Genomic DNA, 27,619 nt, shown 5'->3' on the forward strand with positions numbered 1-27,619 from the left:
CTTGAGCTATGATTCTTTAAAATTCCACCACTCCAATACCATAGAGAAAGCAGCAGAGAGTCCCCTCCCTCACCATGTAAAATGTAGTGATTTTTTTGTTAGTCATCTCCCCAAAGACATGGAGAATGTTACTCAATCAAAACTGATCAATAATCACAATTTCTCAAACTGCACACTCCAGTTAAAAGTAAAAAGTTAAAATTAGTAGACAAAAATAATTAAACCCTTTGTTTAGTTACCGGCGTTTATGATAATAAGATGGATGTACAGTTTAAAAATCGCAGTAATTTATAATTTTTTTTACCCCCCCCCCCCCCCCAACCATTAGAAATTAAAGGACATATTTCTAGAAATTCAGTAAAATTACAAATCTAGCGTAAGTGAAGATATTTTCTACAAAATGCATCTGAACATTCAGCAAATTTACATGCAGATTTTGGTGCTGGCAGTTCAACAGTTCCATGAAACAGTGGCTCAGCTTCATTTAGGGCTTTACAATAATAACAAGGAATATGGAAAACATCAGTGAGTGGTGAGTAAATACTTTACAGACACGGCTTCTACAAACTGACAATCAAAATTGAGAAGACAAGTCAGAATGGGCCTCGACTTGAGTACAAATTATATGTATTGGCGATTATGGTTAACCCCCTGCTTTTGCAGCCAAACAGTATGCTACACAGATGCCACAGTAAGCAGCTAAGTGAAAAAAACGCAAAGGGGTTTAATGTCCCTTGCTTTGCAGGCAGTGCTAAGTGTTAACAAGGTGCTATGGAGGGAAATGAAAACTTTTAACTGAACAGTTTCTGTCACAGATGCCAAATAGTTCTGCTAATGCTCTATTAAGGAAATGGCCTCTGAAGCAGTGTCACTGGCTGAATGGGCAAAAAGTTGCCACTCTACAGCAGTGACACTGCAAATGCTTTTAAACAGCTAGGAATTTGTTCCTGTTGTCACTGCAGACATATTGTAATTCTGTTCTTGTTGTCACCTCAGTATTCTCAGCAGAAGTGAAGCTAATCAACAGTAGCTAACACTACTCCACAAATGCAGCACCATGCTAGCCTAAGGAACAGAAAAAGATGATATGCATATATAATATTCTCTATTCTACAGCATGGTGTTTGTTCGGTAGAAAAATGCTTCATCCTGGTTTACAGGATGTGTTGCCACTGCCTTGTACTGAATGCCACTGTGGCACATACATTACTAGTTCATGGTGTACAAGTGCTTTTTTACACACACTTAAAGTACTATGTTAAATGAAAGATTTGCCTTTTAAGGAAATAAATTAAAGATATGGTTTAAGTCTTATTCTCTGCACAAAGAAGAAACTTTTTTTTTCAAAGTGACAAAAACATTCCATTTTGAGTACAACTGCAACAGTTTAGTGTTATGTCCCAAGAGTCTAATTCTGCATCTCATGCAGTTTCTGTGTTACTGATACCTGTAAACCTATACAAGGCAAACATGATCTAAGACATAGTGACCAGTGGCACAGGGGCCCAAAAGACCCTGGGATGAAACTGAGAAATGAGCTAGGTGTTACCTCATCAAACCTTTTCTTTTGCATCCCAAATCTGTGGTTAGTGCAAAGTGCCCAAATAAACTGATAAAAAAGCTTGTCAAAATCTTCTTTCTTGTAGTTTGGGTGTCATCTGATGAAGATTCTTATGTGCAAACATTAAAAGCATCCAGTTCCAATAAAGTATCCCTGATAATGAATGTTGCTGAAAAAAAAACGCCTCGAAAAACAAGTCAAATGGGGAAAGAAGGTAATAGAAGAGAAGCTAAAATAATTTAAAACAGATACAAGTTTCATGGACTGGTTTTTCAGCAGCAGTCCTGTAAAATGTGGAATATATATTGCTTCTGATCTGGAAAAAAAAAGGCCATCGTAGAAGCCCAACTAAACTTTAAAATTATATGTACAATAAAGTAAATCTAAACTGATGGCTGCCTTCTACACCTTAACTTCTTGAGAGGTACTGGCAATATTATTTCACAAAGCAGAACACATTTTATGTATAAATCTCCCTAAAAATATCTGCAACAGTTTTAAATATCTTAATTTACAAGATAAAAAGTGGGAATGATGCCAATTCTGACACACTTCTCTGTCTTGATTCTTAAGTTTTTAAATCTCAGTCTCTAGTTTCCCACTACACTCTAAAATAAATTCTAACCATCCTGGCAGTCGCTGAGCCTGCATTCTCATGCACAAATATTTACAAACTAATATAGCAATTTCCAGTCCAACTACTTAAAAAGGCGGTGGATTCTGCAAGCTTTGCCACAACCCAGTCACCTTAGAAGTCTCATTGCAATCCGATTTCCCCAGGAAATAAAATATTTTGACATTGTGGAATTAGTAAAAGAAAAAAAAAACAGTACTGGTTCATCAGTGCTGGGAAAAGGACAAAGGCATCATAGTTCATTTTTTTCTTTGCATAATGTCTAAAATCTCAAGGTTTCAGTACATTAATGTCCACACTGAAGTTGCTATATAGCTTGTGGGTTCCTTAAGGCACCCTGCCCTCTGCAGCAATAGAACTGCAACACAGTCACTCTAAGGGCAGGTTTGCACAGCTGCATGTAATGCTGCATCCTTGTGATGCTAGGTAGAATTGTTTCCATAGTCTATGTAGGTACAGCAGTCTCTAAACTTCGCCGGGTGCTACGGAGTTTACGTTTGTTGCTATAAAGAGCCATTTCTTCAAGGGCAGATGTGGTTGGTAGTGTAACCATTGCCTCTACTTCCTCTTCTGGACAAACTAGAAGGAAAAAAAGTAAAACCACAAATGAGTATCAATTTTCCTTAAAGAGCAAATCCTTTTTAATACAATTATTTAAAAGAATGAAGCATGCACTTCAACACACTTATGAAGGAAATGGTAGTCCACCATCCTTCGGGGTTCCCAACAACTAGCCTTTAGAGAATCTTGAAGATATGAAATCTATAAGGGTGCAGGGAAGGATCACAGTGCTGATAAATAAGTATCTCTAACAGTACTGTATGTATGTGTGTGTGTGTGTGTGTGTGTGTGTGTATATATATACATTTATATATATATATATATATATATATATATATATATATATATAGTTTGGCTTTGTCAAAACTAACTCATTCAACAAATCATAACTCCTTAAAAAATACAACAGCACAATTCTTCTTAGTAGGAAGGAAGACTAAAGCAGTGCCTCCAGAACAGTTCCTGCAAAGTCTAACTTTGGAATGCTACATTCAGGCTTGTAAAGCCTAATAAAGATCACAATGTGGCAGTAACAAAGCACAGCAAAGAAATGCAAGTAGAAATCAAAAAAAGGTGCTTTGTCTCTGATGCATTACAGTGTAGGTTGACAAGCCACTAAGGGACTTGCATATTATTCATCAAAACACAAGATCTGTCTGTTCTGCTTTGAGCAAATACAACAGCTGTCAATACTAAAATAAGCAATACAGAAAGAAACACTTTCATGACCTGCTGATAACTTACGACGGTTTACATTTGCATTTCCTGGACAATATTCTAGAAACAATTCAGCAGGTGAATATCCTGATTTGGAATAATTCACTGACATACATTTACACAGGCATTTAAGGTCTACTATTTAACTTACTAAACTAGATACTGTTAAATTCAAACAGTAGCCATATTGTACTAAAGTTACTTACAAGTCAAACAGTACACAGTTTGACTCAGTGTTTCAGTAGGTGGGACTTAACCCCAGTGCACATCTCTCCACCTTATGCAACAACTTTGAGGACACAAAACCTTAGAAATGAAAGTATGTAAACATTTCCTCTGCCTCCATTTAAGTTGGATTTCTCAGTGGTGTACAAAATACATTAATGTAATATTTCAGCATCAAAGAGTTCTACTTTTTCAGCAATACACATTGTTACTGTCCAATCCCTATTCTGGGATTTGCAAGTACTGAATTTAATGAGTTACATTGCATGCAGAATTTAGACACAGAAATATAATGAAAGAAAATTATTTATGAAAAATAATAAATTCCTCAAACCATATAGCTTGAAACTCAAGAGATTTTCTGAGCTGAAGCAACAGCTACTCAAAACAGAGTTTTATGTGATAAATACTGTAACATGAAATTGTCTGTTGGTGCAAAAGCATATGTTAGCTTCCCCATTACTAAGATAGGTCTTCCTATGCAAGTACTGCATACCTAATGTGTGCTTTAAGGCATTTTCATGCAGATGATATCCAACAAAGCAAAATTTTCACCCTTTAACTTCACAGATAAGAAGACTGACAGATGAATCCTAGTGCTGAAGCATTTAATGCCACCCCTGAAGAGAAAAAGTCGTTGTTTGCCTTTCTCTTTCTCTGAAATTATTTCTAGAATGTGCCAGTATTTTCAGTGGGAGAACACTGAGGTTTCTCAGAAAATACTATGAGCTGTTATAGAAAGAAATTCCAGATCATTTACTCATTCCTCCAGTTCTGTCAGCTTAGGAGCATGTGTGTCACTGTCTGCATTCTTCCTGATGGTCAGCCTGCTGCCCCTAATAAATTATGCAAACATTTCCTCAGATTTTAAGTTTATATTCATTCTTCCCAAACCTGACCAGCAGCAATAGCTTTAGTTAATTGTACTGCTGCTAAACATTTGGTTATTTCCAATTATACTCTTTCTGACAAGGACAGGAAGATTACTGATAAGTATGGAAAAAAGTGTGTACTTCTGCAACTTGATTTTCAGGATTTTTAATTGTCTGGCTCCCATGTTAAAGTTTATTCTGACTAACTGTGAAAGTATGAGAAATGTCTTGCCTGAAGCTTTTCCCTGGGAGGAAAAATCTGCTTTAAATAATTTAGTTTCTTCCATTTTACATCCTTTGCTTTTTCAAATCCCAGGGCTAAGGTGTGTTAGAAGAGAAATCACTTAGTGGAGACAGCAAATATCCCTAAATTTAGGTCTACCCTTTTCCCTCCATGCTCCAAAGGGAGCACTTTTAGGAGGGATAAAAGTGCAAGGTGTGTGGGACACCGAGGACAGATGCAAGCACATAAATATAAGAGAGACACTTGCCCTGACCATGGCACTCAACTCAATGAATCATCTTTTGCCCTTGGGACCTCTTCAAGTTGTTACAGACAATGCAACAGTCATGTGATACATCAACAAGCTAGGGGGAACCAGGCTGTACCCCCTTTGCAAACTAGCCATGTTAGCTTTTGATATAGCTTCACAGTACAGTCTCACTCGACAAGAATCCCACATTCCATCGGAGTAAAAATTGTGTGACACAAAAACTGAGCAGGACAAGACCAGATCTTCTCAAATGGAAACAAGATCACAGGGTCTTCCAAAATGTGATTAATCCATGGGGATTTCCTCAAGTAGACCTATTTACCTCTTCTCTGAATAATCAGCTAACAAGATTCTGCTCCAGGACTCCATGCAAGAAAGCCTGGAAGACAGATGCCTTTTCCTTTCCTTGGACAGAAATGTTCCACCCTTTCCACTGATATCCAGGGCACATCTGAGGATTCAGAAGGAATCCCCAAAAATCATTGTGATGACTCCCTTCTGACCCAGGTAACACAGCTTCTCTCTTCTTTTGTAAATGGTCATAAGTAAGTACCATAAGCTTCCTCACAGAATGCATCTACTTGCACAATACTTACTTTCCTTGATTTTTCAGTATGTTTTACTTCTTTACATAAAAGAATGTGACTTTCAGCAGAGGACTGCCCTTCCCTCAAAGACAGTTATCAATGCTTGGGCAGGCCTGCTGGAGACTACAGAGATGTTCTATTGCTTACTTGACTCTCCTCTCTAAGACTTTATCTGTGACCCTTGGAGCATTCAGACCCTGCTTATCCTCTCCCTAAAGTACCCTTATCCCACCCATCATCTGTAAAATGAAATAAACAGCAGCATAATGCCTGCACACATTCACAGAATCCCAAGTTTCTTCTGGAAAAGCACAACCCCTGGACTACATTAGCACAAACATCCCTTATCAGACAGTGTGCTCACCCACCAGAGGTTCAAACATACTGGACCTGGAACTCACCAATAATGGGACAGTGCTGCACCCCCCCCCCCCCGACAGTGTCACATTCTCACTGGTGAGATAAGACTACAAAGCTGTCTCCTTTGAAATAAAAATCAGCTTGGTAACCCAGCAAACCCTGTAACAGTTAAGAACTATGAAAAGCAAACTACATCCTATTAAGCGATAGTTTGCCAAAATTAAATGTCCCTCCCAATACCAAATTCACAGCAACCTATGTGGAATTGTTCACAGACCAGGTAAATGGCTGTATAGAGGTTGCTCTACCTCCTAGAGGTAATCCAAAACAAACTCTAAAAACAAGCCACATTGCTGGAATCCTAACATTAATAGGGTATATAACAAAAGGAAAAAAGTCACGACTAAAATAAGGAAGAGTAACTCCAATAATGATAGGAGTTCTCTAATTAAACTAAACAGGAAACTAATAAAACTAAATCCACAAAGCCAATTACAAGGCCAAAATAGCATCATAGGCTACAGATAACCATAAGGTCCAAAACCTCAAAGGCAGCACACATCAATGTACCGAATTGAAGGTCAGTGATGTCACCTTCACTGAGCACAGTGACATAGTCAATTTGCTGGCTGGCAAATTCAGCTCAAACTTCACCCCCACTCTCCCCTTGCCCCCCCCCCCCCCATGAAATACCTACTAGCTTAACCCTAACTATTAGCAGGGAGGAAGTCCTGGAGGCGCTTGCTAAAGCCAAAACCACAGCTTCAATTGACCCTGACAACATTCTGGGATGCATCCTAAACAGCTTGAAATCAGGACTACTTGAGTCACTCCAACTACCGTCGCAAAACAGGCTTATACCATGAGAATGCAGAACTGCAGCAGTTATCCAACTTCACAAGGGTGGACCATCAACTGAACCCAGAAATTACAGACCTTTTAGTCAGACTATTCTAATATGCAAAGCAATGGAATGAATTATTGTGGAAATGATCAACAAAGACACAGGCAACCCTGCAACTGTGAACATATGTTTTTGGAGTATAATGACTTGGTAGACTTTAAAAATTCCCTACAGAGTACTCTGTTAGAAATAATGGGTGAGCAATAGGTATAAACAAGGAAATTATTTTTTTGAGTTGGGATACAGGATCCAAGTTGTCTAGACATAGTAAGGCCTTGGTAAGTTTGATTCTGGTGGCTGCCAAAAAAAAGCAATTACTAGAAAATGGAAATCAAAGTCAAAACTAACTGCACTTGAATACTGTAACAGAGATAAGTGAACTGGAAGTGGTAAGGAGCAAATTACATAGAAAAATGGAAATTGGGGGAACACTACATGCAGAATAATGTTTTAGAGGAGTGACGTTTAAGAGAAGGCAAGAACTGATAAATTTATATAATGCTGAATTGATGATAAATATACAAATGAAAGTTACGTGATATATAATGTTTGCAACTAAGAATATGTTGCTCTGTTTTTATATATATGTAAATGTATGTTTGCCTGTATTTTAAGTGATAATTCAATAAAGCTGCTAAAAGCAAGACAAAGATATAAGCAATCTTCACAGAACCCAACCTAGTTTGGCTTTGTCAAGAGAAGGTCATGCCTACTAAACCAGGCAGACTTCTTTGAGAAGGTCACTAAGAAAATGGATGAAGAGAAAATTATGCATATTGCCTACATGGACCTGCCTAAGGCATTTAATACAATACCTCATTTGGGTACAGTTGTCAAACTCACTTAACTGGGCATAAACCCATACAGAATTTGCTGAATTGCCAGCTGGCTCACAGACAGGACCCAGAAAGTCAGGATTGATAGACCACCTCCACTAACAGACCAGAGGGGTACCTCAGGGATGTGTGCTGAGACCACTCATACCTGGCATCTGTTTTTCAGAGGTACAGACTAATGTCAAGGGCTTTGACTGACCAAGTTCGCAGATGACTGCAAACTGGATGCTATCACAGATTCCCTCCATGACACAAAGATCTTACAATAGGGTCTAACACAGACAATTGACTGGTGACAAAGGCAGGGCATGGTATCCAGATGTAAGGAAATCATACCACTTTATTCAGCCCTTATCAGAACCATCATTGAGTCTAATGCCCCTTAAGCATGTACATGACCAGACATGTGCCAAAGTCTGAATGCACACAAAGGTTCCTTATCAGGAGAATCCAGGGTATAAACACATTGTCCTACATAGATTGCCTTAAGTCCCTATCTTTCTGCTTGGTCTCCTACCGGTTACTGCCAGGCAATCTGTGCCAGTCATACAAGGCATCCTTGATAATGATAATGTAAATGTAATAGTGAATACTGGCTTACACAACCCTCTAATTTTTATGTTAAATTGAAAAAAATGACCACAGATTTTATACGTTCTAATGACCAGTCATGGATTACCTTTGTAGGACTTTGATTCTCCCATGAATGAAATGGGAGTCCCAGACTCTGAACTGTGATTCTTGGATTATTTTATAATATATTCTTGATATGGTTATCAAAGTAGATGGAAGCCCCTGCATATAGTACAGTTGTGTACACTTACTATAAATGCAGATGTTAGAGTGTACTAACTTGCTGCAGTCCTGTTGTGGGACTTCCTGCTGTGGAAGCCCTTGGCCGGACTGAATACCACAGCAAAAAGCTACCTTCTAGGGTGCAAGGAAAAACTGACATCATGGCGTTGGCTGGCTCCTTTTATACCCAAGCTTACTGATGTCTGATAGGATGTCCGCCAGTCTTAGTAAGAGGGAGACTTGTATTCTGGTAGTTGGGCCAGCCAAGGGCTTCCACAGCAGGAAAGCCCACAAGTCGGGACTGCAACAGTGAAGAAAGTACAGTTGTGTATACTTACCATAAATGTAGATGTTTGACTGTATTCATTGTTGCAGTCATCACACTTGGGTTATCCTGCCAGGGGTAGCCCTCAGTCAGCCCGAATACCAGAGGCTTAGTATTTTTGCGTCGGTTGCTGCTGCTCCAGGACTGATGTCAGGTCGTCAGTGGTATAAAATCAGGCAGCAGACGCCATTACGTCAGTTTTTCATGCCCCAACTGTCAGGAGCCCCCAAATAGGGAACTAGGTTATGGTGGAAGACCACCACCAGCAGAAAGTAAATACCAAAAATTCTCTGCAAGGAGAGAGGAAGAGAGAGAGACAAGGGGATGGAGGGTGGGAAACCAGGACTGCAACAGTGAATACTCTCAAACATCTACAATTATGGCAAGTGTACACAACTGTACTATGTTCTTCATGTTTCACTGTTGCAGTCATCACACTTGGGTTGATTCCCAAAGCTAAAGATAAGGGTGAAGGCAGTCAAAAAGACTGGGGGCTGGCTAGGATGCCCTGCAAGACTGCGGTGGCAAAGCCTGCCCTGGATTTGGAGAAGATAGGCAGGTGGTTATGCTTGGTGAAGGTATGAACAGAAGTCCATGTTGCAGCCTCCAGGATGTCTCTGGTGGGGACCCCTCTAAGAAAAGCTGCAGAGGTGGAGGTTGCCCTGGTGGAATGCGTCCTGATTCCCTTTGGGGCAGTTTCCCGTGCTGTTTGTAGCACAAATGGATGCAGTGTGCTATCCATTTGGAGATTGATTGTTTGGATATGGCCTTGCCCTCTGCCCCTGCTGTGAAGCTGACTAGCAATTGGTCAGTTTTTCTAAAAGATTTAGTCCTATCCAGATAGAATCTGAGCTGTCTGTGCACATCTAGAGTGTGCAGAACCCTTTCCCCCTTGTTTTGTGGGTTAGGAAAAAAGGCAAATGAATGGATTGGTTGAGAGCCACACTGGACACCACTTTAGACATGAAGGATGGGTTAAGTCCTGAGGGAGACCTGATCAGCATGGAAAATGATGAAGGGCTCTACAGCCATACCTGCTTGTAGCTCTGAAACTCTTCTAGCTGAAGTGATGGCCAGAAGCAAGGCTGTTTTCCAAGAGAGGAATTTTAACTCTGCTGAAGCAGCAGGCTCAAAAGGGGGTAGGGTGAGCTTTTCCAACACAAAGTTAAAGTCCCAAAGCTGGGGTAGGAGCTCTTCTGGGTGGCCTTAAGTTGTAAGCCCCTCCTGGGAACTGTTTGATGAGAGGGTGTGAGAAGAGAGGTGGCTCTGTGCGGTAATGAGCAGAGATGGCAGAGACATTAATTTTAATAGAAGAGAAGGATAGACCCCTGTGTAGTAGGTCTGCTAGGTAATCCAGGATGAGAGGAAGGGAGGGTTATGCTGTTTTGGCTCCCTTAGCCTGGATCCAGGTGCAAAACCTTTTCCACTTGTCAGCATATGATTTTCTAGTGCTAGGGCGTCTCGCCTCATGTATAACATCCAAGACTTGTTTGCTTAGGCTGGCAGCTTGAGGAGAGGTCAGGGAATAAGCCAGGCTGCCAGGTTGACTGTTTGCAATTGTGGATGCATGAATTCTCCATTCTTCTGGGTCAGGAGTGTTGGGATCTGAGGTAGGTGCCATGGTGGCAGGGATGACAGGCTGCTCAGCAGTGGGTACCAGTGCTGGCATAGCCAGTCTTGGGCAATCAAGACTGTCCTTGGTTTTTCCTCCCTTATTTTGAGCAGTACCCTTGAAATGAGTGGTAGAAGGGGAAATGCATAGATCAAGAGGTTTACCCATTGGAAGAATAGAGCATCCACCTTCCAGGCCTTTCTGTGAGGTTTCCTGGTGCAGAAATTGCTGAGCTGATGATTGTAGTGGGAGGCAAAGAGGTCCACCTTCAGGGTGCTCCACTACTGGGTTACAAGGTTGAAGGTTCTGTGGTCTAGCTGCCACTCATGTGGGTCTAACAAGTTCCTGCTTAAGTTGTCTGCCAGAAAGTTTAGGGAGCCTGGCAGGAATTGTGCTAGCAGGTGTATTTGCATGGCTGAGGCCGTGTGCCAAAGGGTCATGGCGAGCCTGCAGAGAGGATAAGAGTGAGTCCCTCCCTGCTTGCTGATATACCACATCACTGTGGTGTTGTCTGTTTTGATCACTAGACGCCCCCGGGGAGAGTAGGGGTCTGAAAGCTGTCAGGGCATGCTGAACAGCTAGCATATCTTTTTGGTTGATGTGCAGATGTATTTGATTTGGGCTCCAGTGGCCCTAAATGCACCTGCCATCCAGGTGTGCACCCCAGGCAGAGTCTGATGCGTCTGTGACGTGGGTTTGCGAGAAGGGAAGTCCCTTGTTGTGGATGCATGCTGCTGCCCACCAAAGAAAATCTTTCCTTAGACAGGGTATCATAGGTATGATAGTTTCCAGGTCTTGAGAGTGTTGACACCAAAGGCTTTTTAGGTACCATTGTAGTTTCCTCATATGCAGTCTGGCATATGGAATGAGTAGAATGAAGGAGGAGGCTATGAACCCTAAAGCTTGCAAGACTTTCCTTGCGGATAACTGGATTCTGGTGGCTAGTTGAGAGAAGTAGCCTGTCAGGTAGGCTTGTTATTCTGCAGTAAGGAAAGCCATCTTGGATGCTGTCTCCAGGCTTGCTCCCAGGAATACAATTTTTTGTGTGGGAACTAGTTTTGACTTCTTTTCATTGATAGTATACCCCAGGGAGGTCAGTAGGTCCTTTACAAAGGTCATGTGCTGTAACAGCTATTCTTGACTGTCAATGATAAAAGAATAACCACCACTGCGGCAAACTCTCTCAGTCAAAAATAAAATAATAAAAGCTGTAGTCCATAGAACTTATGGATGACTGAGAGTGAAGCAGAGAAATACAAACGTAATGGAGGTTTCCCAAGATCCAATAAGTCTCCAGAGTACTCAATAAAATATGAATTTTATTCAGACAAGCGCTTTCGCTAAGAGTAGCTTCATCAGGTCTATTTTATATACAAATAAATTAAAAAGCCATTCTTATAGTCTTGGCAATTCAATTGAAAGCAATCTCATCACTTACTTAAAATATATATATATTTCCTAAGTATAAGTATTATGTGAGCATTCTACTATTACATCATTTTTTGACATTATGTAGATGCAGAGGTGTTTAATACTGAGAGAATATATGAGAGTATTCACACAATTATTCTTCATTTATTATTTATTATTTATTTCTATTCTTATTGAATCATGTTCAAGAAGTTAGTTGCTGATGTATATGTTGGTTAAATTTCATGATTCAATGGACAATATACATAGGTTCATGTTAACTATGATACCAAATATACATTCTACACATATTTTTTTGAATGCATTACATATAAGATGTACCACATAAATTATTGTTATTCATATACATAGATATTTCATAAATACATACACATTTTTTTCTTTCATATACATCTCACTACATCCTTTTAGACTTAGACATACTAATTTCACCAGACATTTTTAGTCATGTTCAATAGATGTACTACTGCATGTCAACTACAATATTTCATATATACCCCACATATAAACATTTTTTGCATATATTGTATAAAAGATGTACTAGATCCATCTTTGCTACACACATACATATACATCCTATAGGTACATATATAATCCGTTATTTCGCATATATTTCACTATATTTCATTACATTTACATATATATTTATATTTTTTCATATACATCTAGTTACATCCATATATGCATTACTATACAACCTTGCAGATTTATGGCATATAAGATGTATTTGATACAATACAATATTCCTACACATACACAAACATACCAAAACATACAGTTTGTTGCTTAATATACAGTTCACTGCATTTAAATACACCACTTTTTTAATCTTACATACATTTTTTATATATTTCTTCAGAAGCCTTCTTTATATAAGCAGGTTCAGAGGAAAATATGTGCTTGTTTATCTTGTATTTGAATTGTTTTTAGATAAAGTGACATTTCCCTTTTAAGTGATGAGATTGCTTTCAATTGAATTGCCAAGACTATAAGAATGGCTTTTTAATTTATTTGTATATAAAATAGACCTGATGAAGCTACTCTTAGCGAAAGCGCTTGTCTGAATAAAATTCATATTTTATTGAGTACTCTGGAGACTTATTGGATCTTGGGAAACCTCCATTACGTTTGTATTTCTCTGCTTCACTCTCAGTCATCCATAAGTTCTATGGACTACAGCTTTTATTCTTGACTGTCTGCTTGAATCAGGCAATCATCTAAGTAGGGGTAAATTTGAATATTTCTTTGTCTGCAAAAAGCAATGACCGGAGCCAAACATTTTGTGAAAACTCTGGGAGCAGTGGATAAGCCAAAGGGAAGCACAGAGAACTGAAAGTGCATAGATCCTGCCCTGAAACGTAGATATTTCCTGCAAGATTCCCTGATGGGATGTTTAGGTAGGCCTCTTTTAGTTCTAGGGTGGCTAACCAAGCATCCTTAGAAAGCATAGGAAGAAGCTGCTGGAGAATGAGCATTTTGAATTTTGGTATCACCAGAAAGGTGTTTAGAATGGATAGATCAAGGATTGAGTGCCAGGTGCCCTCTTTTCTGGGTACCAGGAAGAGTGTGTAATAGAAACCTTGTCTGCAGGCCTACCTGGTCTACAGGAAAGTACAGTTGTGTACACTTACCATAAATGTAGATGTTTGAGTGTATTCACTGTTGCAGTCATCACACTTGGGTTATCTGCCTGCAGGTAGCCCTGAGTCGGCCCGAATATTATTTATTTATTATTGTTTGTTAACCGGGTTAGTCCAGCTGGGCTTGTGGCCCATTTTCAGTGGAGACCCGAGGAGAAAAGCTCCGATACATAGTATAAAATCAGAGATTTGGAACATTACAAAATATAAAATACAGAAATTTGCAACATTACAAAATATAAAGTACAGAGTTTTGTCAAACATGGAAAAGGCAGAATTACATTAGTAATAGTTAATGTGAGTATCACATGTCAATATTAGTATGTACAGGAGTAAAAGTTTTACAATAATATATACACTGCTTTGAAATTAAGAGGGTGTCAGTTTGAGAATATATGTGTAAGATAGGCCAGAGGCTGGCATGCAAAAGAAATAATTTTTGGAAAGATGTACAGAGAAAGACCTATGACATTTTGTTTAATGGGGCAAAGAAAAAAATATTTAGGTGTGGAGTTAGTGGTGTGGGTGTTTTAGGTGGGAGCATGTGAAGGACATTCCCATTTAGAGGTCAGATGGGAGAGAAGCATGGATTTGAAGTTGTTATGGTTTGGTGTGTTACGTAGTGGTGTGGGGAGAGCATTCCACAGTTTGGCTATGGTGTGGGATAGTAATAGTTGGCCAGGTGGGTGTAGGGGTTTGTGTACATGTAGGAGGTTCTGGCCTTTGGATCTCAGGGTGCGGCTAGGTGTGTAGGGTGTTAGAGATTTGGCAAGAGAGGGGCATTCTGTTGGTTTAAAGATGAGTTTGTGGGCTGTTGTAAGTTGTAGGTATTTTAGGTGGTTGTGGAGTTCTAGCCAGTTTAGGGTGTGAAGGGAGTGGCAGTGATGGGAGGAGTTCTTAGAATTGGTTGCAAATTTGCAGATTTTGTTGCAACAAGCTTCGAGTTTGGAACGGAGGCCAAGTTGTAGGTTGGAGAATAGAGGAGCACCGTACAAGAGAGAGGGGAGAAGGAAGGTAGATGCGAGAGTTTGACGGGAGGAGGGAGTAAGGTAGCAGTTATGTCTGTAGAGACCATCAATTTTCTGGTGGGTTTTTTTGACTGCAGAGAGGATGTGGGAATCGAATTTTAGGTTTTCATCAATGGTAATGCCAAGTAGCTTGGTACTAGGAATGATTTCTAGAGGGGAGTTATTGTGGCTTTGGATGGAAAATTGGTCCTTGTTAAATTGGAAGGTTTTGGTGGGAGTGAAAATCATTAGTTTTGTTTTGTTGGCATTTAGGGCTAGGTGATGGGATTGCATCCATGATTCTGTTTTGGAGAAGGCTATTTGGGTGTTAAGTAGAAGTCTGGAGGGGCAGGAGGCTGAGCAGATGATGGTGGAGTCATCAGCATATTGGATGACTGAGGCATCAGGGATGGAGTGGTGGAAGTTTTTGATGAATAAGTTAAAGAGGAGTGGGCCCAGTACTGATCCTTGAGGAACTCCTGTGGGTGTAGGTAAGAAAGGGGAGGTTGATTCTTTCCATTGTACAGCCTGTTGGTGCATGGAAAGGTAGCTGGAGAACCAGGCTAAGGTTGAGGGAGACAGGTGCAAGTGTGAGAGCTGGGAGAGGAGTAGGGAGATTGTGTCGAATGCCTTTGAGAGGTCAAGAAATAGAGAAGATACGTATTTGCTGCTATCACATGCTAGGTTGACTGTTTCAAGGAAGGAAAGGAGGGCTGTCATGGTGCTGTGGCCGGGGTGGAAGTTGTGCTGGGTGGGAGAGAGGAGTTTATGCTGGGTTAGGTAGGGCATTAGCTGAGTGTGGATGGTTTTCTCCAGAATCTTAGAGAGAGGAGAGAGTATAGCCATGGGTCTGAAGTTGGTAGTGTCTGTGTTCTTACCACCTTTGTGGAGCAGGGTTATGTATGCATGACGCCAGATGGTTGGTACATAGGATTCCTGAATGGATCTATTTATGAGAATGGATGTGGGATAGGCTATTGATTCAGCTGATATTTGAAGAAAATTAGCTGGAAGGTTGTAAGGGGCATTGCGGCATGGTATTAGCTTTTGGAGTAGTCTTTTTATAGTGTTGGTGAAGACAGGTTTAAGGGAGAACAGGGAGGGAGGAGGGTGAGAGGGGGGTTTGTGGGGCAAGGTGGGGGGGGGTAGCATTGGTGTGTGGGTTGGGGAAAGTGGATGGTAATTTATCTATGCAATCAATGAAAAATGTGTTGAATTTAGTGGCTGTTTCAAGGCTTTAGAGGTTAGGATTGGGGCAGGGGTTGGTATTATTACCGGGGTTGAGTATTGAGGAGATGGATGTCCAGAATTTCTTTGGGTTGTTTGAGTGCTTGGATTGCAGATTGCAGTAGTAGTTTTTGCGATCTTTTGTTATTGATTTTTTGGCTAGGTTACATAGATGTTTATATTCTTGGAGGGTGCTGTTTTTTTTTGTTTTTGGTACAGTTTCCACTTTTTGTTTCGTAGATTCATTATCAATTTAGTTTCTTGGGATAGCCAGGGTCAGGGATTAGTTTTAATGCATTTGGTTTGGAGAGGGACAAGTTTATCAAGTAAGGTAAGGAAAGTATGGTGAAAATATAAGACGGCGCTATCTACTGGGAGGCTTTTTAGTGGAGACCAGTCAGTAATATTAAGACATTCAGAGAAGATTTTGGGGTTGAAGGAAGCTAGGTTATGGGACTGTTGAACAGGTGTTGTTTCTCTATGTGAGAGGGTAGGCGGTCTATGAAGGCTGGTAAGTGGTTGCTTAGGGGGTCTGGTATTATACAGGCTTTGGAGATATAGTTGGGGTGGGTTGTTAATATCCAATCTAAGATGGTACCATCTTTATTTGGCCTGGTTGGGAGGTTTATTAGTTGGGTGAAATTGTAGAGGTTGATGAGTGAGTTGGGGTATCTAAGAGGAAGGGGGCCCAGCTAATATTTATGTCACCTAGAATGTAGGCTTCATTTTTGATGTTTGAGCTAAACCATGAAAGGATGTCTTCTAGAGTTTTGGTATTGTCTCCAGGTGGGATGTAGATGGAGCAGATGCAGATGGATTTGTAATTAAGTTTTGAAAAGCCAGCAGTCAATTCTGCATTGGCAAAAGTTGGGATGGGGTTGGTCAGTGGAGTAAAAGTGAGAGTGGAAGGGTAGATAATAGCTATGCCACCTCCTTTTCTATGAGGCCTATCACTGCATATGATATGGTAGCCTGGGGGGAGGATTTCGTCATCTCTGATGTTGGGTTTTAGCCAGGTCTCAGAGACTGCAGTTATGTCTGGCTGGTTATGATAGAGCCAGGTGTGTAGGTTGAGGATTTTATTACAGAGGCTTTGTGCATTTAGGGTCACGAGGCGGATAACCTTGAGTTTGTGTGGATCTGAATTTGGATTAGGGTGGGTAATGCTGGGGCTTGGACCTGGGTTAGGGTGGATGTCACCTGAGAGAGAGACAGAGAGAGTGAGATATAGGGGAAGAGCTGACTGAGGAGGAGTAGAGAGGATCGAGAAATATGATTTTGCTAGGGGAGGGTTTTCTTTGATAAAGCAGTTAGAGTAGGGTGAGGTGTTGGTGATGTAGGGAGTATGGTGGGTTTGGAAAGATGGGATGGGTTGGAGGAGTACAGTTCTGGGGAGATGTGTGAATATGGGTGGGATGTATGTGGGATGCCTGAGGTGGTAGCATGTGTGGTTAAGATGTAGGTGTGTGTTGGTGGGGAGGTTAAGTTGGGTAATATAGGTTAGGGATAACAGAAGGGTAATTAGTAGTAGAGTTTTGTAGGGGGAAGGTAGGCATTGTTGTATGGGTGTGTGAGGAGTGGTGTGTGTACGGGAGAGGGTGGAGTGTGTGTGAATTGGTGTGTGTATGGGAGTCGGAGGGGGTTGGTATAGGGTGTTTATGACTGGTGTAGGTGTGATGGGGGTGTGGTATGAGGAAGTATAAGTGTAGGTGCAGTGGGGTGGGTGAGATTTGGGGGTAAGGGAGCGGAGTGAGCCCGTAGGGCAAACGGAGCTGGATAGAGCAAAAGGAGAAACAGCAGCAGAAAAAAGCATCAGCAACTGCCGTTTAAATAGTAAGGTAAGCAGTGGTAATTGGATGAGAAAATATAAGGGAGAAATAATTTACAAAGATAAATGTTGATGTTCTAATTCAATTAGTTTGTGCTTTGCGGTGGGGGGGGGGGGGGTGGATTATTACCAGCCTTTTTGAGAGTAGTAGCTGGGATTTGAGATACTCAGTCAGTTTCAGAAAAATGAAGCCCTACTGAGAGTAATGTTGTACTGGCTTGAGGTTGGTAGGTGTTGCCACCCGGTGGTAATAGGGAGATAGCAGGCAGTAAAGGTGAACAGGTTTCATTAACGGTGTACTATGAAATGTCCTAAGACACTATGAAATTGTCTAAGACATAAAAGACCTGGAGGGGGGGGGAAGAGTATTTATCGATCTGCAGTAGGCTGCTGAATCACTCACACAGGAAGGCAGACATGTAAGTTTTAGTAGGTAATTACATTAATTAATTTAAGGCAACATACATTCACAAAAGTTAGTTTTGGGGAGTCCTCACAGCAGCTCTATTAGCTCAGGCTAGCAGGCAAAATCCAGGGAAATTTCCGAGGTTTTGCAGGAGGTAATCCTCTGATAGATTTAGAGGCAGGGTGGGAGCTTCCCGAGTGAAGAACGGTAGGCGAAAAGTACAGATGTTAAGTTGTCTAGCTCGCCTTCATTCTTGCTGGATGGGTTCGGAGCCGAACCTCGGCTCTGACTCGGCCACTCTAAAAGCTCGAGAGCTAGTTCCACCGGCTCGAGGCTCCCCTATATCCCACAATGCTATCCGGTAAATCTCATATCTCATTTGCCGCTATAGCGATCGAGGTGCTCTTCAACCGGCTCGTCAGGTTAGTTGCTAAGACTAAGTTTTAACTTAGATAGACCCCCTTTTAAGTCAATTTTTCTTTATTATTTTTCTAAATTAGTTAGTTTCCTACCATCCCCTTCCAAATTATCCCTTTCTTTTCCAAAAAACTCACAAGAGTTCTTCCCTTGGGCCTTAGGCCCCGTCCCTCCCTTCCTAGTAGTTGGAGTGACTGTGTTTTTTCCGTAGGAATTATTTGTTTTACATATTTGATTTAATTAGTTTAATTTAATTTTTCAGTAAGTGTAATCGGTGTGTGTGTGTGAGTGTGTGATTACACTTTCTTCTTTAGAAATGTCTAAAGAATCAAAGGTCTCAGGCTTTAAGAAGTGTGACTCGTGCTGTCAGAAGATGTCTCTGACAGACGGTCACACTTCTTGTGTTTACTGCCTGGGACCTTTGCACCTGCAGGACTCATGTGCTGTTTGCCATGGTTTCAGCCCTAGAGTCCTGCAGGAGCGAAAAAATAAGCTCATTTTAAGGGGCTTTTTAAAGCCTGAGGGTCCCCAGACTCAATCTTCAGGGAAACCCTCCAAGCCTACCAGACCGTCGGCTCCAGTGTCTGAGTCGTCCCCTGGGGCTTCAAAGTCTGTTTGAACATCGGCTCCGGCCGGAGCCGATGATTCTCGGACACATATTTCTGCTATTTCCTCGGCTCCGGCTGGAGCCGAGGTAGACATTGCCGAGTCGGCTCCGATAAAGTTATCGGAACCGACGTCCAGGAAGAGGTCAAGGTCACGATCTATCGGCTCCGTTCATTCGGCTCCAGCATCGCCATTGTTGTCTGAACGGAGCCATAGAGCTCACTCCTCTAGGTCGTCGAGACTGTCAGATCATGACCTTCAGAGGGTGGTGAGTCGACTTCTTAAGTCCGAGGCACTGGCCCAAATGCTTCAGAGCCCGACTCAACAGTCGATGGCTAATCCCGTCACTCAGAATGTTCCTCCTCTGACTCCTTTGAGTTCGGAGCCGGGGCGGATCGGACCCGAGACTGTGGCTGCGTCGGAACCGATACCTTTGTCTTCGGTACCATCGTCTGCTCCGATGTCTTCTCTGGAGGAATCTCGGCGCCGGACTTCCCTCGTCGGCTCCGAGGGGGCGAGTGGCATCGGACCCTTGTCCGACCCCGCTCTCCCTCTCAGTGCTTCGGCGCTGGTGAGTTCAGCTCCGACATCGACCTCGGAGCCATTACTGTCGGTGCCGGGGGAGGTTTTCAGCTTTTCGGAGCAGAGACCTCTGGCTCTGCCTGACAGGGGTGCCTTCGAGGTCATGAGGAGCGTGTTAGAACCTGGTTCAACACCACAGTCGGCTCCGTCTGCCCCTCCTTCCACGGTGCCTGCGGTGATTTCTTCTCACCCCCTCATCCCAGATCGTAGAGAGCCAGCTCCTCAAGTTTCCCCAGTGGGGATCTCCTCCTCTTCCGAGGCCTCTCCTGACCCAGTAGGAGAGCCACCTAGGAAGAGGCAGTGCAAGAAAAAGCACATTGACTCCCCTGAGTCTGTCACCTCTGACACTGATTTAGAGGATTCTGAAGGTTCCCCTCGTTCCCCCTCTGAAGATGTCTCTTTTGCAGACATCCTCGAAATCTTAAAACAGAGGGGGATTGGAGCCCTTAACCCTTCAGAGGATGAATCAGTGTATCTTGAGGCGTTTGGCTCTCGCCCTTCCACCTCCTGGGTGTCCCCTCCCTTTGACCCTCTTATGCAAGTGGTGGCAAAGAAGGCCTGGACGGCTCCTGACTCAGTGGAACCCACCCCCAGGAGACCATCAAAATTTATCACTGCCCCCAAGGACAAAGAATTTTTGACCAAAGGCGTCTCTGTTGATGCTATGGTGGTGGCTGTGGCCGCCAAGAAGGAGTTAGCTGATCCTTCAGTGCCTGTTCATCCTCCTAACAAGGAGTCTAGGACTATGGACAGGTACGGGAAGCGGATGTTCTTGTCAGCGACCTTTTCAATGCGCTCGCTGAATTACCTGTGTCATTTCACTCATCTTCAGAGGGATTTGCTCAAGGAAGTGAGTGAAATGTTAAAGGATCCAACAGCTGCGGGTTTTCAGGATAGGATGAACTCTCAGCTGGCGTCCCTTAACTCAATAGTTAACTCCTCCATGCGCCTCCTTTCATATGCGGCAGATGGAGCGAGTAGAGCGGCAGGTACAGGTGTGGCCTTACGTCGGCATGCCTGGATGCGGCTATGTAACTTTGCGGACCCTTTCAAGGTGTCCTTCACTAACTCCCCTTTTGATGGATCATCCCTCTTTGGTCCTCAAGTGAAGGAAACCCTGACTAGGTGCGAGACTGAAGGCAAGACTCTCTCTGCCGTGGGAGTCCGTTTTTCTACTCCTTCTAGGGCTTACCCCAAGGGCCAGAAGGGGGGGAAAGATGTGGTTCCACAAGCAACCACAGGGAGTTTTGCCGGACGCACAGAGTCGATTCCCCTCTAGAGGCAGAAGGGGGAACAATAATGGTAGACGCCGTCCTAGAGGCAGAGGGGGCCCGCAGAATCAGGGCAGTCGAGAATCCTTTTCTGACAAGCCCTTTCAGCATCCCTGAGGTGTTGCCCGGCTGTCCACCTTCGGAGGCAGTCGGGGGAAGATTATCTCTGTATCCAAAAGCCTGGCTTTCCCTCACTCAAGACAAATGGGTACAGTCTGTAATTTCCGAAGGCTACAGAATCCCTTTCTTTCGCATTCTGAGGCAGTCCGGAAAATCCCTTCCAGATGTTCCACCCAGTCAAAGGGAACAAGCAGCACTAGAAATTTCAAAGCTGCTGGCAAAAAGAGCCATTCAACCAGTTCCAGCAGACCAACAAGGATCCGGAATCTACTCCAAATTCTTTTTGGTTCCAAAGAAAACATGGGACTGGAGACCAATCTTGGATCTCAGCAACTTGAACAAGTTGGTCAAGAAAACAAAATTTCGGATGGTCACGCTGCAGTCCATTCTGCCCCTTTTGGGCCAGGACAACTGGATGTGCTCTATAGATCTCCAGGATGCGTACTATCACATCAGAATGAGCCGACGCTCCAGGAGATTCCTCCGCTTCAGGCTGGGAACCAGTCATTTCCAATTCAGGGCCCTGCCCTTTGGACTCACTACAGCCCCCCCGAGTGTTTACCAAATGCATGGCAGCGGTCGCCTCTCCTCTGAGACGACAAGGATTCCAAGTGTTTCCGTATTTAGACGACTGGCTCCTTACAGCCCCCACCAGGCATCTTCTGCTTCTTGCCAGAGACTACACCTTACACACATGTCAAACACTAGGCATTTCAATAAATTACAAAAAGTCTATCTTGTCGCCTTGTCGTGTTATTACCTTCATAGGCGCAAATCTAGACACAGTCAACATGTCAGCCAGACTCACAGAGCAGATAGTAGCAGACATACACAGACAAGTCTCTCTTGTCTTGCAGAGCAACAAGATCAAAGTCAGACTGGTCCTGAAGGTCTTAGGGATAATGGCGGCGGCTATCCCTCTCCTTCCTTTAGCCCGATTCCACATGAGAATCTTGCAATGGATGCTCTTCACACAATGGTCGTACCAACAACTCCCAATGTCCCATTCCATTGCGATAACACAATCCTGCAGGAATCATCTTTCTTGGTGGATCACATCCCCCCAGCTCTTCCTAGGGAGACCCTTTGCCCCCCCCCCTCCGGTTGCTACATTGACAACAGACGCCTCCCTGATCGGGTGGGTGGGGGCATTACCAGGGCAGGACGGTCCAAGGCATGTGGCAACCTTTCGAGCGCCACTTGCACATAAATGTCCTAGAGATGAGAGCAGTGCTTCTAGCGTTGCAAGCCCTACAAGACTCTCTTCCCAAAGGAACTATAGCAATTCAGACAGACAATATGTCTGTAGTGTGGTACATCAACAAACAAGGCGGAACCAGATCTTACCCCCTATGTCGAGAGGCACTCAGACTGTGGCAATGGGCGATTTCTTCTCAGCGGTTTCTGTTAGCAACGCACATTCCCGGGAAGTCCAATGTGATTGCGGACAAATTGAGCAGAGCTATTCTCATGCCTCACGAGTGGTCTCTAAAGAATTCAGTGTTGGAGAAAGTTTTTCAAAAGTGGGGCCGGCCTTGCTGCGACCTTTTCGCTTCTCCCCAAAACAGCAAGTGCGATGATTTTTTCACCCTCTTTCCCCAACCAGGCCACCCCAGCAGAGACGCTTTAGTCCATGATTGGCCCCGGGGACTTCTGTATGCTTTTCCTCCCTTCCCACTGATATCTCAACTAATACAGAAAGCCATCGCTCTGAAAGCTTCCATGATCCTCATTGCCCCTTACTGGCCTCGACAGATTTGGTTCCCATTTCTTCACCGTTATCTGTTGGAGCAACCCTGGCATCTGGACCCAGTCCCAGACCTCTAGACCCATCAGTCGGGTCAGTGGCACCACTCCCTCCCTTCTCTGAACCTCACAGCGTGGTTTCTCCGATTCCAACTCTAGTCAGGCTTCCTCTAATATCTCACTCAGTTTAAGATATTTTGATAGCCTCTCATAAATCTTCCACTCGGAAGATTTATCATAGTAAGTGGAAACGTTTTTCCTGTTGGGCGCAGTCAAAGAATATAGATCCTTTCACTGCTTCCATTCAATCAGTTTTGGATTTTCTAGTCGAACTTTTCCACTCAGGCTCATCTCCGTCTACCATCAAAGTTCAATTGGCAGCTATATCTAACTTTCATGTAGGAGTCTCAGTCTCTTCCATTATGTCTCATAAGCTCTGCAAAGCTTTTTTAAAGGGAGTTTTTCTCCTCAAACCACCTATCAGGGATCCTCCTCCTCAATGGGATCTCAACTTGGTTCTGGCGTCCTTAATTCTTCCCCCCTTTGAACCTGCGGCTTCATGCTCAATGAAGTTACTATCTTGGAAAACACTCTTTTTGGTAGCTATTACTTCAGCTAGAAGAGTATCTGAACTCCATGCTCTGTGTAGTCGACCCCCTTATCTTTTGTTTCATAAGGATAGGGTGTCCACGCACTAACCGTCCTTTTTGCCTAAGGTAGCTTCACCGGCGAATTTGAATCAAACCATTGATCTTCCTGTGTTCTTTCCTAACTATTCCAACAGATCAGAACAAAAATTACATTGCTTAGACGTTCATCGCCAACTTAGGTACTATTTAGACAGGACCAAACAATTCAGGAAGTCTGATCAACTGTTTGTTTCCTATGCAGAAGGTAGAATGGGCCTTCCAGTTTCTAAGGTATCTCTTTCTAGATGGCTTACTTTGTTGATTACCCTTGTGTATGAGATCAGACATCAACAGTTGCCAACCAAACCCAGGGCTCATTCAACTAGAGCTTTAGCCACATCTATAGCTTTCCAAGACAAACTGCCTATTGATTCGATTTGTTCTGCAGCTACTTGGGCTTCTCCCCATACTTTTATTTCTCATTATAAGTTGGACTTAGCCTCTAGGGACCGAGCCAACTTTGGTTCCACTGTACTCAAGAGTCTGTTCCGATAGGCCACCCGGGACAAGGTGCTAGGGACGCGGTCCCATCCAGCAAGGATGAAGGTGAGATAGACAACTTAACATTTAGAAGTTATGTATCTACCATAACGTTCCATGTTAGTTGTCTTCTCCTCGCCTTCTTTCTTGCATCCCACCCTCCTTCCCCCTAGCCTGGACAGACCTAGAGGAGGTTGTTTTGTGACCTTTCTATCCTTTTTCTCCCACGTTTACCACCTCTATATATTTTTTCCTCTGTTAGGTTAGGACACCTCACAGTCAGCCTATAGAGGTGGGTTATCCTTTTCCATATTCTGGAATTTTTCTTGCTGGGCCTAGCTTACAAACGAGATCTGAGGAGTTACCACCTAGCATTGTGGGATATAGGGGAGCCTCGAGCTGGTGGAACTAGCTCTTGAGCTTTTAGAGTGGCCGAGTTGGAGCCGAGGTTCGGCTCCGAACCCATCCAGCAAGAAAGAAGGCAAGAAGAAGACAACTAACATGGAACGTTATGGTAGGTACATAACTTCTAATTTTGTACCTACCATAAATGTAGATGTTCGAGTGTAGTCACTGCTGTAGTCATTACACCTGGGTTATCCTGCCATCAGGTGGTTCCCCAGCCGGCCTGAGTTCCAAAGTCTTGGTCCGGCATCAGTTGCTGTCGCCTCCTCCCTGACGTCAGTGCGACAGGGGTAAATAAGATGCAGCCGACGCCATTTTCTTCAGTTTTTCTTGCCTCTGATGTCAGGTGCCCCCAAATAGGTAGGCAATCCAAAATGCTAATAAAACATACATAAGAAATTAAAACATACATAAGAAATGCAAACAACATACTTTCAGCTACCAGCAAATACTCCCCATAGGTAGTAAAAGGTGAAGGAACTAGGTATGTACTAGCCAGTAAGAGGGGAAGGAGGGAGGGTAACCTGGACTGCAGCAGTGTCTACACTCGAACATCTACATTTATGGTAGGTACAAAACTGTACTATGTTCATCGTGTGACACTGCTGCAGTCATTACACTTGGGTAATCCCAAAGCTGAGGTAGGGTGGTTGGTTCTATAAGGCATTAGAGGAGGCTATAAGGCCCTGCAGCACTGCAGAGGCGAAGCCAGCTCTGGATTTAGAGTATAGAGGCAGATGGTAATGCTTGGTGAAGGTATGCACAGAACTCCATGTTGCTGCTTCCAAAATATCCTTGGCAGGTACTCCTCTGAGGTAGGCAGTTGAAGTGGCTGTTGCCCTGGTGGAGTGAGATCTAATGCTGTTAGGCACAGGTTTTCCATGGTGCGTATAGCAGAAACATGTGCAATGTCCTATCCATTTGGAAATAGTCTGTTTTGAAATAGCTTTTCCCTGTGCTGCTGCAGCATATACTACCAACAATTGCTCAGATTTTCTGAAAACTTTGGTTTTGTCCAAGTAGAAGCATAACTGCCTGTGAATGTCCAATGAATGCAGTAGTCTTTCCCCTTTATTCTGTAGTTTTGGATAAAAAGTAGGCAAGTGAATGGTTTGGTTTAGAGACACACTTGAAACCACCTTAGGCATAAATGTAGGGTTAGTTCTTAAGGACACCCTGTCCTGGTGGAAAAGGAGGAAAGGTTCCACTGCCATTAGTGCCTGTAATTCTGAAACTCTTCTTGCAGAAGTTATTGCCAGGAGCAGAGCAGTTTTCCAAGAAATGTATTTTAATTCTGCCATGCTAGCTGGTTCAAAAGGAGGTAAAGTTAATTTTTCCAAAAGAAAGTTGAGGTCCCAAGTAGGAGTAGGTGCTCTATGGGGCAGTCTTATGTTTTTAGCCCCTCTGAGGTACTGTTTTAGCAAAGGATTAGAGAAAATTGGTGGATCCGTGTTGTAATGTGCAGAGATGGCAGAGGCGTGGATCTTGAGGGATGAAAAGGACAGGCCTTTGTCCAGCATCTCAGTCAAATATTGTAGTATCTGAGGAATGTTTGGCACAAGAGGATCAAGGCTGTGAGCCTGGTTCCAGGCACAGAATCTCTCTCATTTATCCGAGTAGGCTTTCCTGGTACTAGGCCTTCTGGCCTCCAGAATGACATCCATAACTGCTTTGGAGAGAGGCATTGCTTGCATGGCTAGGGAATCTTCCATGCAGCTAGGTTTAGTGTGTTTAGCTGGCTGTGGAGTAACTGATTGTTGTGCTGTGACAGCAGATGTGGTATTTGAGGCAAAATCCAGGGTGGTCCTTGTGCTAAGTTTTTTAAGATTGGGTACCAGTGCTGGCGTGGCCAGTCTGGTGTAATCAGGATAATTTTTGGCTCTTCTTGCCTGGCCTTTATGAGTACCTTTGGGAGAAGAGGCAGTGGTCGAAAAGCATATACTTGTAGGTTTGTCCAGCTGAATGAGAGGGCATCCACTTTCCATGCTTGCGGATGGTAACTCCTTGTGCAGAATTTCTTTAACTGGCAATTCATTGGGGAGGCAAACAGATCTATGTCCAGGCTCCACCATCTTATAGATTCATAGGTTCATTGATTAGTACTAAGCTATCTGCCCTTGCGAGCCATTTTAAGCTTAGCCAATTATCCCTTGTGAGACTCAAGCCCTGCACCTTGTGCTTGTAAGGCAAACACCTTAACCATTAGGCCACCCTCCCAACCTTCTTTGTTATCATTCTGAATATTTGAGGATTCAATTCCCATAACTGTGGTGTTGTCTTGTCTTTAGTAGTAGTCGTCCTGGATGCAACAGGTCCTTGAAAGCTATAAGGGCATTTTGTACAGCTAGCATCTCTTTTTGATTGATGTGCAGATGCCTTTATTCTGTGGGCCACTTGCCCTGAATACATTTTCCTGCCATGTGTGCTCCCCGGGCGTAATCCAATGCATCTGTTGTCAGTGTTTGCCTGGCTGTGGGTTGCGTGAAAGGCTGTCCCTTGTTGAGGTGACAAGCTTGAGCCCACCATCGAAACTCCTGTTGAAGGCAAGGTATTAGTGGTAGTATAACTGTTTCCAAATTTTGACAGTGTTGAGACCATACATTCTTTAGGTACCACTGTAGTTTCCTCATATGCAGTCTGGCATATGGAATTAGTAGTATGCAAGATGCTACGAAGCCCAAGGCCTGCAGAATTTTTCTTGCAGGGAGTTGGGTCTTTGTTGCCAATTGAAAGTATTGTGTCAGTTGTCCTTGCTTGTCTGGTGTGAGAAAAGCCATCTGGACCGTTGTGTTCAAGCTGGCACCCAGGAATATCTCTTGTGAGGGAACTAGTTTTGATTTCTTTTCGTTTACTGTGTACCCCAGGCAACTTAATAACTTTTTTACAAATGCCAGATGTTGTAAAAGAATGTCCTTGCTCTCTGCTTGAATCAGGCAGTCATCCAGGTATGGGTAAATTTGAAATCCTTTCTGTCTGCAAAATGCAATTACTGGTGCCAGGCACTTTGTGAAGACCCTGGGCGCAGTAGATAATCCAAAGGGCAGTGCAGAGAATTGATAGTGCATTGGACCAGCTAAGAACCTGAGGTATCTTCTGCAGTTTTGTCTGATAGGGACATGCAGGTATGCCTCCTTGAGGTCCAAAGTCACGAACCAAGCTTGCTTGCCCAGCATGGGAAGAAGCTGCTGTAATGTCAACATTTTGAATTTCGGAACATCCAGGTAAGTGTTTAGTGTAGAAAGATCCAGAATGGGCCTCCAGGATTTGTCTTTTCTGGGAAC

At 43.1% G+C, this 27,619-nt stretch overlaps 1 protein-coding gene across 15 annotated transcripts in view; it reads right to left on the bottom strand.

Moving 5' to 3' along the window:
- Positions 1–313: 313 nt before the first annotated feature.
- Positions 314–27,619, bottom strand: part of SCRIB (scribble planar cell polarity protein) — a 2,800,411-nt gene continuing 2,773,105 nt past the window's right edge. For all 15 annotated transcript variants that reach the window (XM_044067477.1, XM_044067487.1, XM_044067486.1 and 12 more), the window contains one exon: positions 314–2,774. In XM_044067477.1, coding sequence (XP_043923412.1) covers positions 2,641–2,774 — 134 coding nt within the window. In that variant the 3' untranslated portion in view covers positions 314–2,640. The remainder of the gene's footprint in view (positions 2,775–27,619) is intronic.

The sequence above is a fragment of the Protopterus annectens genome, chromosome 3.part1 (assembly GCF_019279795.1).
Source record: "Protopterus annectens isolate FY-2018-M chromosome 3.part1, PAN1.0, whole genome shotgun sequence".
NCBI classification, from domain to species: domain Eukaryota; kingdom Metazoa; phylum Chordata; order Ceratodontiformes; family Protopteridae; genus Protopterus; species Protopterus annectens.